General features: G+C 39.0%; 1 protein-coding gene across 4 annotated transcripts in view; it reads right to left on the reverse strand.

The window, feature by feature from the left end:
- LRRC28 (leucine rich repeat containing 28) overlaps window positions 1–16,758 on the reverse strand; it is a 55,113-nt gene extending 38,355 nt beyond the window's left edge. The window contains exons 1-5 of one of the 4 annotated variants that reach the window (XM_005521610.3): window positions 16,648–16,758; window positions 14,153–14,370; window positions 10,369–10,409; window positions 7,810–7,847; window positions 6,910–7,047 (exon numbers count right to left, since the gene is read on the reverse strand). In XM_005521610.3, the coding sequence (XP_005521667.1) occupies window positions 6,910–7,047; window positions 7,810–7,847; window positions 10,369–10,409; window positions 14,153–14,335 (400 nt within the window). In that variant the 5' untranslated portion in view covers window positions 14,336–14,370; window positions 16,648–16,758. Of the gene's footprint in view, window positions 1–6,909; window positions 7,048–7,809; window positions 7,848–10,368; window positions 10,410–12,021; window positions 12,050–14,152; window positions 14,371–16,475; window positions 16,600–16,647 lie in introns of those variants that run through there. The other 3 variants (XM_014251289.2, XM_088063117.1, XM_088063119.1) reach the window with 3 other exon arrangements.
- Window positions 16,759–17,303: the final 545 nt, after the last annotated feature.

Genomic DNA, 17,303 nt, shown 5'->3' on the forward strand with positions numbered 1-17,303 from the left:
TACCAGTTGTACAATACACTGCCCTGTGCTTTGGTCACCTCTAGGCAGTCTCAAAGTCCAACCCCAATCATTTCCCATCCACGTTGCCATTTTGTTCCTGACTCCTCCCTGCTGTAATTTCATACGGGAAATTTTTCATAATAAAAAAATTCAGTCCTCACAGTCTGCCTGGATAGGGCTGTATTGGAGTTTATACAAAACCAAAACATTTAAAATCTTTTCCTCCTAGAAATCTAAGGAATGACTTAGAGATACTATCAGGTATTTTTACTGTGGTTCTGGATTAATACAGCATAATTACCAAAGCCTTACTAATACTGATGTGAAAAACACAACACAGTAACAGGCAAGTGTGGGTAAGTTTTGCATCGATTTAGGAAAAAAAGTAATTAGTTGTTGATGAACCTAAGAGGTAATGTAAAGCTTAGTATGCTGACCCTTGGTTTTAATACAGCAAACTGAAGCTAGAATTGAATTATTAAACAGAGCACATAATTTACAGATCTGTGCAAAGAAAACCTTGTTTTTAATAATTAGGCATCAATTCCTCCACAGATTTTTATTTAGGAGGCCATGCTCCTTTAAATAGTCACATACTTCTAGAGTGCTCATGTAACCTAATCTGTGTTTTCCTCAAATCCCCACAAGTCCATTTACTTAAAAACACCACGCTCCTGGATGGGTGCCTGGCGTACCAAACCTGTCCCGTCGTGCATATTTTTATCCATGTTACTAAATTAGGAAAGCAGAGTGGACTAAGGTTATGCCAACTTGGAAAAAAGAACAGGGTCTACATCAGTTTGTGCCTTTGCTTTTAAATTCACAACCATTATAAAAAAAATTTGAACTTTATTAAGTATCAAAGCAATCTGCCCTAACCAGAGAATAACCAGTAATAAAAGCAGAAGGGAAATCTGGGGAGAGCAGCTAAGAAGCCGAATTTATTCCTCTGATTTTGAAGCCTCTAAATCAAAATGTGGAACACAAGTTCAAAAAAATGAGTTAGGACCACATATTTTCATGCCAGGGTCTAGAGTAAGAATAGAATTACTGGCAAGCTGTACCCATCAGTGGAAACCTACTGTGAAAAGAAGGGAGGGAAGAAGTCGTGTTTATGTGCCTTTAATTAAGATTTACTGAAATGCCTTATATTGAGCTCTATTCAGAATTCTAAGCTGGGTATACAAGAAGTCTTTACCAGTTAAATACTAGTATGAATAGTAAATACAGATATTGTACTTTACAGCAACATTAAAAAAGTGAGAGAAATGAATATGCAGTTTTCATATCTGGAAGTTTCTCCTGCCCCCAATTAGTAAAGCAAATTCTGAAGCAAAGCAGACTTTGCAATAACCACTCAACATTCCAAGGGTTACTGTATAAATAGACAAAGAAGCAATCAACAATTATAATTTGATTTATAATTTTAGTAACGACTGAACCCTCCTTGTCATCACACTGAAGTGACCTATGCAAGAGAAAATTATCTAGTATTTATCTATAAAAGTTATGTATTTCAAAATTCATCTGCCTTAACTCTTCCAGCCTTCTGGAAGCACAAGTCGGTTCAGTAATTTAAACTCACTGATCTTACCGCTATTAATTTCCTATTAACTTAGAGGGTTATTCATTATGGAGAGATAATTATTAATTTCCTAATAATGGGTGGGAAGACTCAATCCTCCCTAACATTAAATATGATCGGCCTCAAAAAGGTGTGGTCTTAACAAATGGAATGGGAACACCCAAGTTCTATTTCTGGCTAACACTGACTCCTGCTGTGGCCTGGAGCAAATCACTTCTGTTAAAAACACTTTTTTTTCTACTCTGTAAAATGAGGATAACACTCCCTTATCAGCTTCACAGGATCTTTCTCAAATGCTTTGAAGATAAAAGTTTTATAAGCCTACAAATGTATTTTAATGAGTCTTAAACTGATTATATTTCTAAAACAATTTGCCCTAAAAAGAAAAAGGATTTGAACAGAACTGAAAGGAAGGGTCTCTGTGCTGTTAACCTCCCATAACATTGCTGCAGTTTGCACTTTAAATACATCGAAGACACAAGTTCATTTTCCTTCAGAGTCTGCCTAAAGGAAGCAAAATGGCAACAAGTGGATGCAAGCTGCAGGAGCTTCCAGAGACAACACAGAAGTGTGGATTTGCAATGGAAGCCACACTTTCCCTCTGCTGGGGCAGGAACCTGCCCTGGACTCTGGCACAGACCTGCACCCCCCTCCAGCAACGGCTGCTCCATCACCTGCACTTCCCTTAACATTCAAACAAACACAAACCCCACATTTAACAACAAATTTGCTATTATTTGGCCACATTTTGTTCTTTTTTTTTGCTTGGTTGACACACTCAGCTCTTGGTTTTTAAAGTTCCTGAACAACATACACAAAGGGAATCATGGTCTAGCCCATGTCAAGACAACTGCTGATTTTTTTTCCCCTCTTCTTAAAGGGAATTTTGCCAAAAGATGGGCTGGGATCATAAACCATACCCTCTTCTTTAATTACTTAGCTTTTGCTCTTGACTTGGCAAAACATTAAGCTTTTCATTTCAGTAAATCTATAATTAACTCCAGCATGTGCTGAGTAAACATAACCTCACTTTTAATTAAATCTTAGAACAAGATGCTACAAAACTTGCTGTTTCTAAAGAGAAGTACCTCTCAAGCAATGGGCAAGAAAAAAAATCAAATCCTTGTCAAACAAGAAACTTAAATCTAACTTTGAGTATAACCCACTCTCTTTTAAGTCATCTGTTCCCCAAACATGCATTCCAGATAAAAGATCAAAATGTAAACCTGAAGAGCCAGCACTGCACATCAAAAGATTCCAAGGCTAAAATCAAACCAAATCTAAATGGTAACAGCAAAACAGAGAACCTTGACTTCAGGACTCATCAAGAATAATTTTTATAACGCATCTCACTGGATTTATTTTGTTTTCAAATGACACAGTTACTCACACAAAGAGAAGTATTTCTCAAGAATGAAAGGAACTGAAGTGTCATACGCATTATAACCATCAGAAACAAAGGGGAACTTTCTAATTGGTCATTTGTGAGTGAGAAGATCAGAAAATTTCCTTCTGACAATACTCATATATAGAACTAACTCTACAATTCCAAATTTAAATTAATTATCAATTCACTGAATAAAAAGAGAAATCTTGGAAAAAATTAAGTTCATCTGTGAAAACACAGTGTCATGTCTAAGTCAAGCTCATACATGAACTAATGTAATAATATGAAATAACCATCTTTTGTTTATGTTGACTTTTTCCAGTAACATCTTTGGTGTCACACATTTCCAAATGGCCCTCAAGAATTCAGATTATTTAAGTGCTACATTTAAATAGCAGAAAACTTCACAAAACTTACTTGATGTTCAAGAATTGCATTTACCAGAGCCAAATAAATCAACCAAGAAACTGTTAAAGACAGCAGCTACAAGATTTACAATTTGCAGAACAAAAAAAAAGTTGTGCATTTAAATGAAAACAAGTCCTCAAGAGAACTTTAGAACATTAAACCTCGTTTTACTTATCTGCAACTGTTTTAATCAGCTCATCTCTGAAAGGCAGAACCTCTCAGGGATTCTGATTACCCCAGAACGTAGATACTGACAACTGCATTAGGCAGAAGCTGGTCCGCTTATTAATCTTATCTGAAGTATATTCAAAATATAACACTAAGATAATTTTACAAAGCATTTTCTTCCAGCCATTTGTTATTATATTTCAGTTTCAACACGCTTATTCTGGACAAATTTTTCCCTTTAATTCTCATCAAGTGCAGCTGAGTCACCTCTGAGCAGTTCTCCCAACAGCTGAAGGATGCTGATGGAAGCTGCCTCAGCAGTGGCAAATCAAACACAGAGCCTTGAGGCCAAAGCTCAGGATCTGCTCCGAGGGTGTCAGTGATTTGGGAGTGTTTGCTGAGCCGAAAGGAAGGACTATCAGTCACACTACCAGAGTGCCACTGCACAGAAGGTGCTTCCCCATCTCCAAGGGACACCATTTCCATGCTTCACCTAATGCCCATTTTCCTCCTAATCAGTCCTTGAATTACCTGATTTCTTCAGGAAGCTAAAGCTTATGTCTCCACACTGTCTACATGTATTTGTATCATTCTTCCCCATCTCCTCCCTTAAAATATTATTTTAAAACTCACTGAACAATCATGACCAAACCTGAGAAAAGCAGAGCTGTTGTCATTATTAATTTCTCCCATGTTTTATTAAAACAAGTACTTAAAAGATCAAAACCTTGCCCATTCCAGTGAAGATAAACAACAGCGCAGGCTCAACCTCTATCTGAGTCTGAAAAATCTCTACAATCAGACTAGAGGCTTAAATCTAAATCTTAAATGCACACTACTTGAATTAGTTCAAAATTTAATTTCTATAAGGCAAATCTTAAATACTAAAAATGAACATTAGGAGCACAATTGTGGAACAAAACCATTAAAAATGCATAATGAATCAACATATGCTATTAAGTGCATTGTTTCTTCCAGCTCTTAATCACAATTAAGGAAGACACAACAAAGAAACATTCTTAAGAATTAAAGTGCAATAGAACAGTGGGGGTGTTCAGACACATAATAGCAAACATTTACCATCCAACAGTTCGGCAGCTGCAAGGAAGATATTTCTTAGCAATTGATTTAGGATATTACCAAGAGTATCTTCCTAGATATCCATGGAATTTTGAAAAAACTGAGGGTACTTTTAACACCAGACATGGGGAATAGAGACCCAAGAGGAATGCCAGGGCAACCACTAAAGAAATTTCCATAAATGACTGTCATCTAAACCCAAAAGCACTTTTTTAAAGCAGATCTTTCAATTCTGCACAAGCTGTGCTGGTAGAAGCTAAGTTATATCTTAAATGGTTCCTTATTATAAATTAAAGCCATTTAGAGTTGCCTTTCCCTAGCAGTGCAGTGTCTGCCGTGCAGAAAGTGAACACATAGCAAAATGATGCACTGCAGTGAAATCATGTCCTATCCTTGTTCAGCAGAACTTGCCAGTTTTCCAACAGAATTTCCCAACAGAATGCTAGCTGACACTATAATGAAGATTCATGCTACCAGGATAATTAAGGATGAAACAATCAAAATTTATTATTTTGCTCTCCTTTTTCAATTGTTGAACATAAGTGTTATTTTGAAACTGTAAGATTTTTTTTTAAATTAAGTCTTTGAAGTCTTCACAATTTTACAGAGAACATCTAAGAAAACATGCTTGGAAGCCCTCTTTGGGAATTGTTCTGTTTAGTAAACAGTCAGTCCAATAGATTAACTCTCCAGTGGGCAAATTATGTAGTGTGAGTGAAAGGCTAATCCTGCTTGGGCTGGTAACACTTGTGTGACATCCAGTCCCGCTGACAGGATTAGTGCCAGCAGCAGCAGTGGCACAAGGGACACCACCACAAACACAAAGACCACACAGCACTGCATTCTCCAATGCACAAGCAGGCAACACCAGTTGCATTCCTGAACATGCCAACTTTTCATGCACACAAACCTAAACACGTTCAGGGACAATGCTCAGGACCAAATTTTCTATAAACTTCAGGAGAAATTTAATGCAGCAAGTCTCAGCTGATACCAGTTCCTAATCAAATGTGGTAGACTCCAAATCAACTCTTCAGTAATGTAAATTATCCTTTTGAAAGTCTTTTTTGGAACCTTTTTAAGTTAATGTGTGAAGTTTTGCAGAAAATGTGTCACTTTCTCTTTGAACAAGTCTTTCTTTCATGGTACAGCACCATAAGGTAAATTATCTTTGAGGAACATAAAGCACACTCAAGTCACTCCTTTCTTTTGAATGTAGGACATCTGAAAATTGATGGAAATTTTATTGGCCCTGGGTCATAATGTTTAACAGGTTTATCTAATTCCATTCCAGAGCATTTACATAGTCATATACATTTTTTTTTTCTTTCTAATCATAACCATCCTTTGACTTTTTTTTAAGCAGTCTAGAAAAGTGCAAGGAAAGGACAGAGAGACTTCTGCACCCAAAACTTCAAGGAGCATTTGCAATACATTTCTTGAGAATAAAAAATGTGAACTTAAAACATATGAAGGTCACATTGAGAAATTAGTTAAAATAGAATCAAGAGCTAATCCTGTTAGATTAAGTTAGACCAGTTTTTTGAAATCATAGCCTTAAATTTTTATCATCTCTGCAGATCAGAAAATGCAAATGCACCAGGGAAAAATTAAAAACTAAAATTATAAAAGTATTTGAAAATCACCATTATCTTATCTGAACAGATATAAGGGTGATGGAAGAATAATAATGTTATATCTGCTTATCAAAGTATTTAGAAGACAAAAAAATCATTCAAAATCTGCCTATGGCCAACTTTTTCTGACTTTGTGTCACATTTACTTTGAATAAATTTTGCTTTTTTATTGTAAACTAGCAAGACAAACATTTGTTATCTACTGTCACAATGAGATAGAACTGCCATAGGCAAAGCTACTAGACGTGTCTTTTTAGAAAATATGAGATTGGGGCTGTTGGGCGAAAAGAAAGGAAGGAAGGACTGGAATCCTTTCTATTGTGGAAAATTGGAAGAAACATCATTTTATCATAATGACAGTTGTCATTGGCATTTTGTGTCTTCTCAAAGAAGTTCAATATTTTCTTGATACGATGGCAAACGTTGTTAAATAAATACATTTTTCCCGCTTCAGCAGCATTTCTCAGGACTCTGCAAGCACACAGAGCACAGCTTTTCTCTAACTACAGAGCGCACTGGGAGCAATACAAACCGCAATCCCAGCAAGTGCAGGGTGCAGCAGTCAGTAAACCAAGAGCAGATCACTTGGCAAGTGAAGCTGCAAGGCTGTGTCAGTGCTGTGACCCCTCAGACACGGCACTCACCTGCAGGTAAATATTTCAGCTGGTTGTTTGCCAGGCGAAGGTGCCGCAAGGACCTCAGGCGGCCGATCTCTGGACACACAATCTGCAGGGCATTGTCGCTCAGGTCCAGAAACTGCAGCTTAACCAGGGAGCCAATGGCTTGTGAGAGAACAGATTAAAACATGAATGTGACCCAAGAGTAACATGAAAATTTTCACAGGACTGCGAGAGGAGGACAAGCCACAGTACCCAACAGCTGTGTCTGAGCACATCTCGAGGTGCTAAAGCCGGTCTCACAACTCAGTGACATCAATTGTGGAAATGCTGCTCTAGCTAACGAACAGCTCTGCTGGCAGCGAGACGGGAGTAACAAATACAGTGATGGACAGAATACTCCTACCTCCAGATTCTCCTCAGACAATTCTGCTCTGAAACCACTTTCACCATTCTCTTCCTTTGACTCTATCCAATTTATATTCAGAAAGAGCATAAATTGAACACAAATTCCTCAAGTTGGGAGCATAATTGCAATTAAGACAAGGAAAAGAAACTAGCAGAAGTTCTTGCTCCTTTGGGTTTCAAATCTGTCATGATCTAAACCAGCAGAGTATTCAGTGTGGTAACTGCCTGAAAGCAGCAGACACTCTGGATTTTTACTTTCTGCAGATGAGTGCCATTTAGCCTTTTCCCTTTCTGCAATTAGAACTGGAGCAAACAGCATCTAGGTGCATTTGAGAATTCATTAAAAGAATTTAACATAGCATAAACAAGGACATTATCAACTAAAAGCTACACTGGTATATTTTGTATGAAAATCTTTAATGTTTTATGGGAAAATAAAGGAAAAATAGGCCTCTTCAAAGAAGAAAAATGAATATTTTATGATTCCTGCCACTTATCGTAAGCTGGTAGATTACTTACCTTCAGGTACAACAACTATGTTATTTGAATGAAGGTACCTGGGGGGAGGAGAAAAAGCAGAGGACACCACCTGTTACCCTCAAGGACTTCTGCTACATAATCAGTTTGCAAAATATCCAATTTCAGACTGAAAGAGCACCCTCAAAGACATTCCTCCCTATGACCACAAAAGCTGTGGAAACTGTATAAACTGGCAATGGACAGGTACTTAAGTTTCACTTGTATTATTAAATGATTAGCATAAAAATAAAACAAAATTACATACAATTATGTAAAACAAACCATTCACAGTTACAATAATAATGGGCTTTAGTTTTGCGAGTCATACGGAGGAAAACAAAAAGGGAAGAGACTAAGCAGAGAGAATAACCAGAATAAATCATATTTGATCACCAGGTTATTTGACACTAAATGCTGGCCAAGGAAAGAAAAAAAGCCCACACCCACACAAGTTACACAATTACAAACATTTTCCCCTGCACATAAACTCTCACACTTTCAGTGAAGAAATAAGCACATGATCTATTCACTGAAAGTGGGTTTTCAAACTTAAAGTTCATTTTTCAAAAGAAAAACCCAATCTTACACATGGTTATTTATGCAGCTACAGAGGGTGGCCAGATCTCTCACTAAGAATATTCAGCACCCTCTGATGGAGCACTTCCAATACTTCTTGTAACATAAAAACTGATCTTATATTTTACACATTTCAGATTTCAATCATCATTGCTGCAAAAGAACAATTGGATCTTGTAGAAAATAACTAACAAAATTTTCCAATACTGATATCCAACTGTAAAGGAATATTGAGTACTCAGTGTTCAATTACTTAGGCACACATGGAATTATTTTCCTGGCATTTTTCCTACTGTATTCCAAGAGCATTTCCTAAAGTAGGAGCCTCTCTTTTCAGGGGGACAGAACAAGGGAAAAGACATATGAACATTTCAACTGCATGGGGCACCTAAACCTTCTCTTTTTCTTTAAAAACTGTAGTTTGCTAAAAACTTAACAAACAGAAGAACAGCATACACGTTTGTAGAAACATAGGATGAGAATTCTCCTACCCATTTCAGCTGCAGCTCCTGAAAATATTTGTGAACTATTTCACTTAAGCTAAAAAAACCTGTATTAAGAGGAGCTACACCTTATAGCCCAGCATCAGGGGCATGATATACAAAGAAAAACACACAAATTAAATAACTAAAGATGTAACTTCTAGGAAAGTAAAAATAATTTGTCTCTCAAAATTGAAAACTACCATAACAAAATATTATTTAATTAAATCCTTATTTTGTGATCTCCTCCCCCAAAACAGAACACCTCTTATTGTCTCATCAAGAACTGACTTGTCCTATTTGAGCTTTACAAACCAAAGGCCCATTGCAGCTCTCTCCAGACCACCAGAATGTGTGGGATAATGGTGGGACAACTGAGCTTGCTGAACACCAAATAATTAGGCTTGACTCATATAAATCAGTGTTTGTATGAAATTATTTTAAGCTGTAGTTTAAACAGGCTTCCTGATGCCCAGTGGCAAATCATGATATCAAATATAAAAATATTTATTTTACTGCTTCAGAGCGCAAACACTCAAGACAGAGGCACGATGAGATAGGATTCGCTCTTGAGTGAGTCGGAGACTGCAGTGACCTACAAACCAGTTCAATTACACTGTGGACACTGGCTCCAGAAAGGTGGGGTTAAAGGGCCACATGAGGATGACAAGATCAGACAGCTGAGGACATTGACTCCTCAGATAAACAGCTCCCATAAACACAATCAGTGCTCCATTAGTTACTCATCTGAAACTGAGACAAAGGGCTTAAAAGGGGCAAAGAAGATATCCCTTTTAACCCCACCACTGCCAATTTACCACAGAAGGTAATCACAACTTTATATAAGAAAAGGGGAAGGAAGAACACATTGTCTCAGGGGCTTAATTAAGTTAATTGTCAAAATAAACCAGTTCATGGGACATCCATTTTTTGAATAAGACTGGATAAACTGCTTTGCCTACAGCAATCATCACTCCATAGTTACTACCCCTACATGCTCATCCCTGCTCCTATTTGACAATCTGTGACTTGGTTCCAGAAACTTATTACTACAATCAGCAAGACTGAGATCATAAAAGCCCTGGGAGTTGGGGTGGGAATGAGCAGCTAGGGATGGGCTGAAGGCTGTAACTCTGGCTCTGTCACAACCCTCTGACCACTGCACTGGGAGGTTCCAGGGGTTTATCAGTGTGACAAGTCTACACAGAATTTATGGGGTTTTTTCCCGTGAGCAGTACAGACAGTGGTATACAGGTTATTCTTGTAAAAGAAACAAGAAATTTAAAAAAATTAAAATTTGACTTAATATGCCTCCTTCAGAAAAAAAGCCTAATAACAAACAAATTAAAAAAACACAACAAAAAAATTACCCTTTCTTGCCCTCCAAGAAAGCCCTCCACACTTAAGATATAAATTATTTGCAAGTAATACATTCTAGATTATTTTAAGATGAGACAGATAAGCATTATAAAAATGTATTAGAACTGCTAAGCAAACTCACAATTCCACGAGGTTTGGAAGCTTCTGTGCAAGGTTTTCGGGCTGAAAGAGAGTTAGAGATTTTTTAGGTTTTGAAACAAAAGCCAGACACACAAACATGGTGTACCCAAGTCATTTTAATCACATACTACAATGTGTCAGCAGGAAAAATGGCAGCAGGAATGTCTATACAATACCCTGAGTCCATACCCCCAAGTATCCATCAGGGCAATCTTGGATGTGTCCAGGGTGAGCAATTCACTACTGAACAGAACTACAACCTCGAAGTGACATTATCATGTCTTCAGCAAAATGGGAGTCAGATTTCTGAGACTGAAAAGACAGATTACCTCATCTCCTTTTGAAAATATATTCAAATAAATGAGTTAGTTGAAGGCAAAAGATTGCTAAGAAGTTGCAGCCTTCACAGACTTAAAGCAGAAAAAACTACACAAGATGTCTAACCAGAATGTATTTCATAATGCTGCTAAACTGGGAAATGACCTACAATCTTTGTGTAGCTTAATCAATTACCACCAAGACAGAACTGCTGAATCCATCAAACTAGATTTTCATATTTACATATTAACATGCACATAATTTCCTAACTGCCAACTGATCCCTAGCTGTAATTCTCTTCCTTGGTGGCATTTGTAACTATGAACACGTATCACAAAATTGGCTTCACAAGTTTCAGATGTCATGTTGGAGACTGTACTCAAAACTGTTCAAAGTTAAGACAGTTTTACTGCTTAAGAAACCTGCTTTAACATAGATTTGTTTTACTTAAAAAAAGGGATTAACAATACTGATATATGCAGAAACGGCTGTGTTTTAAATTTTAATTTTAAAATCAATTTTAAAATTTTAATTTTAAAAGCAGATTGATCACACAATTAAACCCTTGTTAAAACTAGAAATTTTCATGTGAATAAATATGATGTGTGATACCTTAAATAGCTATGTTACCTAAAATATATAACGTCGTGTTCATAACTCGATGATGAAGGAATGTGCTGAAAAAGGTAATATTTTCATGTAGCAAACATGCCCCATGCCAGACCTGAGTCCAAAGCCCAGATTGCTCAACTCGCGAGCAGCAATTTGTGGGTCAGGTCAAGAAATGCCGGCTGAGGTGAAGACCCCGCTGCGGTGACGTCACCAGCGGCGCGCGCTGTCGCTGATCCGGGGCTGCCCCCTGGCGGCGGCTCCGCCACAGCGCAGTCACCGCCCCGGGCCGCGGCTCCAACACCGCGATTCAGCTGCCAAAATGCGCTCAAGCACAAAAAAAATCAAACCTTAACCGGAAAAAAGTGTGGAAAAAACAATTTCACTGCCAACAGTAAGGATGTTAACCTGAATCACGAGCTATTGTCACTATTTCACCTGCTGCTCTGTCAGAATGGGACAGCATCACATATTCTGATGTAGTAAATTAAGAATAATTATTCTTGATCATTCTTCCAACGGAGTTAACAAGGCAACCACCTATTTCCTTTTAATAGATGGGGAAATTGGGTACTGGAAGGATCGTGTTATCAAAGATTAACTGAGAAGTGGGAAGATTTGATGCTGGGATACAGGTGTGCTCTATGGCTCCTTGATCCATTCATCATGTCACAGCACTCCATCACTTCCATCTTGTCAATGAAGACAAAAATGAGATTATTCTTACCCAATTATTCTGTCAGTTTAACTATCCCAGACATTTCATAGGAGTCATCTGTCAAGGACAGGAGTCATTTTGAGAAGAGTAAAGAAAAAAAGCTGATTTAGTAATTTATTTTCAGAATTCTGAAAGAATGAACCAGTGGGACAAAAGTACCCCCTAATTTTAGAGAAATATGGTACAGGTTCCATTTTGATGGTTTTCAATAATGTTTATGCAATTTAAAGTGTTTATTGATGAGCTATTGCTCATCACCTTGCATTAGAGAAGTATGAGGAAGACACGTCTTCCTTCAATAATTTGTTTCCAGCTATTCTCAGATGGGATTTCCAATCCCCCGACTGCCCCAGTGTACCTGACACACTATGACTTTACTAAAATTGAGAACACTACTTCTACTACTAGTGGACATTGAAAAACCTCATTATGAAATTCTGCTTTTTAAAAATAGCAATTATTTCTGTTCCCCCCCAGTTCCTCCTGTTTTTACCTCTCCATCAATCTCTCAACCTTTTTTCTCAGGGCATGCTCTCTAAAGGTCCCTCACTGTCGCTCTCTAGGTTCTCTCCAATTCACCCAGGCTCAGTATGAAACTCTCTGCTGCAGCTTGTGCTTTAACAGTATCCAATAATTACTTCCTTCTGCTTTTAATGGAGATTGTGAAACTTTCCATGTTCCAAAAAGACATCTGCCTTTTTTTGTAACATGCTGCTGACTTGATCTATTTTGGTCCACTACAACTTCCAACATCTCTTCTGCGGAACAGATGCTCAGTGAATGACACCCAAATTTGTTTGCCTTGTTCCAACAATAGTGCTGAGCACTTGAATGAGATCCCAACAAGACACATTATGAGCAAGTTATCCTGATTGTTGTGAATCTAATCATGCTCTGCTTCATGCTGTTTGAAAGCAATTTTGCCTAAGTATGACCTACATTTTAACTTTTGTTTCAGTTCTTTATCCAGGTCTTAACACTTACATACAAAACCCTTCTTATTGTTTCATCTTTTGAGCAGTGCAAAGTTTGTGAACCTTACTGCACTTAATTGTCACTGAATTTCACAAAGTGTCAAGGCACAGCTGTTTACAGTCTTTGGTTAATTTTATAGCAGTTTTGATTTGTAACCATAAATCCTATCCTCCTGCTAAATTATGACACATTATTAAATTACTGCCCAAAACCAGAGTGCTAAAATAATTCTCTACAGTACATGTCAACTTAAGTGACTCATTCAAGATGAAGAAAAGGCAAAAAATCTTCAGAATCCTTTCAGCTTTTGGCCCTTAAAGTGGAGTACTGGACTCATCCTAGGAAACCCTGAAAACAGCATGATTGTGGTGAATTTTAAGTAGTCATGCCCTACAGTTCCTGTACAGTTGCTACTCTTACCTCTCATATCTTGGAAGAGCCCACCAAAAACACCCAACAAATCCAAACCAATCAAGCAAGCAAAAATGAAAACTTGGAGACTTGAGCCTATTGACTGTGTCAAGTTCTGACTCTATCATATAAAGTCTTACCAGCCCAGAACATCTCTCACAGTAATTTAACTGCCCCACACTGAATTTTGAGGTCACAACATCCACTCAAGATGAGAATTTCTTCAGTTCAGGGAAAAACAACAAAACAAGAAGAAATCTCAAAAGAAAATCCCACATTAACTGTGACATTAGCTGACATATAACTGTGTTCTATCAACAGCAGCCCATAGACACAAGTTTTTACAGGCACCTTAACAGCAGGTTCAGAATTAGACCCTGGGATTGATACTGCCTTTGAAATTAGGCACACACCAAGGGAAAAGTCATTCAGCCTAAGGAAGAAATGTAGAATAGACTGTATAGCATCACCTTACAGGAGAAACTGACCACTGATGTGACTAAAATGTATAGGTTAAAAAACAACCCCAACAGAACAAACAACAAGCCTGACAAGAAAAGCCTGAGAAGGTCTTGAGAGCTTTGAAAGGCTAACCGTAAAACATCATGAACTTCCATTTATTATTCACTACATTACCTATGCAAGTTCAAATACTCATATCTTGCAGCTGATTATATCGTTCAGGATTAGATTATCTATAATATCTTTTTTTTTCCTGTTTCAAAATTTAGAATTCATAAAGAAACAGTCATACCAATGTGGTCAGAGAATTTCTTTTCATGTAAAGTCTCTCCAAGTACTGCAGCCCTTCATCCTTCAGTAACTCCAGAGGGAAGTGACGGAGATTTCGGTAATTTAAGAACAAGTTCTTGTGCCTTTCAAGCTTTGCCTCAGAGATTGTTTTATACAGTTCTGATGCCATGACTAAGCACCACATCTACTGCATCACATCTTCTGAGAGCAGACCCATTTCTAGGAGACAAAAAGAAGAAAATGCCTAGTATTACCAAGGTGTAGCCATGCCTTCTTTTGAAGGAAGAGATCCTGATTACAGATTAGCTGATAATTTATCTAAACACACTTGTTCCAGTTAGTATACAAAGTCCCCAGAACATCCACACCATAAGCAATGTTAGAAGCAAGTCTTTGACTATTTTCTGGATTAAGCTTTAGTGCTTTACAGGACCTGAGATAACAAAATCTTTGGGTATATTTAATGTGTTTAGTTTCACCCATGTTCGATGTACCTTTTGGATTATTTTGTCAAAATTGCCACAAGAAAAAAAAAAAGCAACTTTTATTAACCATTACTGATGTCCTACATCTATCCTGTCACATGTGCTAAAAAAAAGAGCTTTTCATAGGTAACAAAAATACACAATTAATAGAGGATTTTAGTCTCAGATTATTGAGACACCGTTATCTTTTAAGGCAGTAAGACAAAACGCAATGAAAGTTTGAAGTGCTTTCCCATATGAAACTAGTGGAATAAATTACCAGTTGGAAGAGATAACTGGGATAGATAGCCAGTAAAGCCATTTAAAAATAATACACTAATATATGAGAAATCTGAAACTTGCAGTGAGAAAATTTATAAAGGTTTAGATAAGACAGCAGTTTTCAGCTTGCTCTACTAAAAATAAAACCAGAAAGAACAAAGTGTTGAGCTTTAACTGACAATTTCAAAACCAAAAAACAAAAGCAGGAAAACAATTAAAAATTAACTCGTATATGAAACCTGACTTTATTCAACTTGTTTTTCACATATAACCAAAATTCAAGTAATTACTATGCTGTCTAGATTTAAACAACAGCAATGCTTCATCTTTTTGACCATCTCATGAAAAACATAATAAACGCAGACTATTCATTAATTTAAGGTTACGATTTTACTACAGACTTGTGTACATAAATTAATTCCCATTAACAAAAGGCAAGAACTTAGAACTGCTTCCCACCAATAACATTTTCTATTTTAGTTCAATCCTTCACTAAAGGAGAGGTTTCTAATCATAACAGATATTGATTGGAAGTGAAGGCCCTGACTTACAAATCCCATCTGATGACAGGCCCAGTACACAAAACTCCAGCTGAAGACTGACAACCCAACCATACATATAAATCAAACTATTTCATTAGTTTGAGTAATTCCCTTGGTTTGCAGATAACAGCTCCTAGCAGTGATCTGTGTCCTTCTGGAGCAATACACTTTTGTGGGGTTTTTAAGAGGTTTTTAACCATTGCCTTCATTAGCTGTTTTAGGGATCAGGGCACTGGTTCTTGGCACTCATAACATTAAAGCTCTATTAGCCCAGAAGATCAAGGAAATGAAGCCATTATAATTCCCAACTCTACTTCTGTGATCAGTATTAAAATAACTCCTGGAAAAGCATTAAAATTTTTAACGGGCATAGTCTGAGTATTTATTATTAACCTCTACAACATAAGGTAAAGGAAAGCTCATTTTTCTCTGATTTTTTTTTAATCAGAACCTGAGAAATGACAAAACATAAGCATAAATATCCAGTAGCCTTTCGATTTGTCCAGAGACGGTTTTCAGGTGTCCTGCACTTGGAGGCTTCTCTTCACAGTTGTGACTCCATACAACACCTGCACATTTAGCCATGGCACACATGGACACACAGACATGAAACGCCACAGATGCAAAGTCCAGTCACAATCTGGCTCTTACTTCAGAGGAACCTCCTCCTACTCCCTTCCACCACCAGCTAAACTTTTCCTCCCTCAATTATCTTTCACTAAGGAAGAGGCGCAGCCTTACCAAAAAGGAACAGCTACAACCATGGTCTTTAAGACGAGTAAAAAAGAAGGAGGAGGGCTGATAGCACTCAGTGACCTGTGAGGGGCCGGGTCCTTCAGGGAAAGGCGAGGAGGAAGGGGACGGGGGCACAGGGGAGAGGGAGTGAATGGGGTGAGGGGGAAAAGAGATGGGAAGGAGGGAAAGAAGGGGGAGAGAGTGGCACCGAGCAAAGGGGACACGGGGAAAAGAAAGAAAAACGGGGAGACAAGGGGGGGATGAGAGAGACAGGGAGATCGGGTCCGGCCATAGCGCGTACCTCCTCACGGAGAGGGCGCCGTGCCCGCGCGGTCCGGCGAGCAAACAGCAGGGACAGAGCACCGGAGACAACCTCCCACCGTCAGGACCCGACTGCCCTGGCCCTGGCCCTGGCCCTGGCCCTGGCCCCGACCCCGTCCCCCCCTCGGCCCTGCCGGGTCATTGCCACTCACCGGGGCCACCGCAGCGAGAGCGGCACCGCCGCCGGCCAAGGGACCCGGGGGCGGGACGAGCCGGGCCGCGCGAGACCGCGGCCGCCGCTCGGCTCTCGCGAGACACCTCCCCACCCCGCTGCGGACAGCAGCCAATCACAAGGCTCTATCTCTCCCGCCTCCCTCCGCCAGCCAATTGGAGCGCGCCGCCCCTGAGCACCACGCCCGCCCCTCGCTGTGGGCTGAGGGGCCGCGGGCGTTCCCAGTGTTTGTGTGTCCCCGGTGTTCCGGTCTTTGCCGGTGTTCAGGTGTTCTCGGTGTTCCCGATGTCCCGGTCATTGCCGGTGTTTGGGTGTTCCTGGTCATTCTCGGTTCGCCTCCATGAGCGGATATGTGGGCTCCACTTGCCTCCCCGCGCGTTCACGCAGCCCCCGGTGCTAACAAGTCGCCCCTGCTTAATCACTGATAAAGGAGAACATAATTTGCTGATAAAAGCTGTGGTCAGGGACCACCCTCTACCTTCGGTGCAGCTGCCGCTGCCTTTTATTTCTGTGTTAACAGCAGAATGGAGACGCTCAGGGGATCCTGCCTGCGCCCACAACCTGCCCATCACGACCATTTTTATCCATGATAGTTGTTGCCCTGTGGAAATGTTTTGATTGTATGTGTATTCACAC

Source organism: Pseudopodoces humilis, chromosome 16 (genome assembly GCF_049639895.1).
Source record: "Pseudopodoces humilis isolate 2021_Gansu_Grassland_sample_001 chromosome 16, ASM4963989v1, whole genome shotgun sequence".
Taxonomy (NCBI): Eukaryota; Metazoa; Chordata; class Aves; order Passeriformes; family Paridae; genus Pseudopodoces; species Pseudopodoces humilis.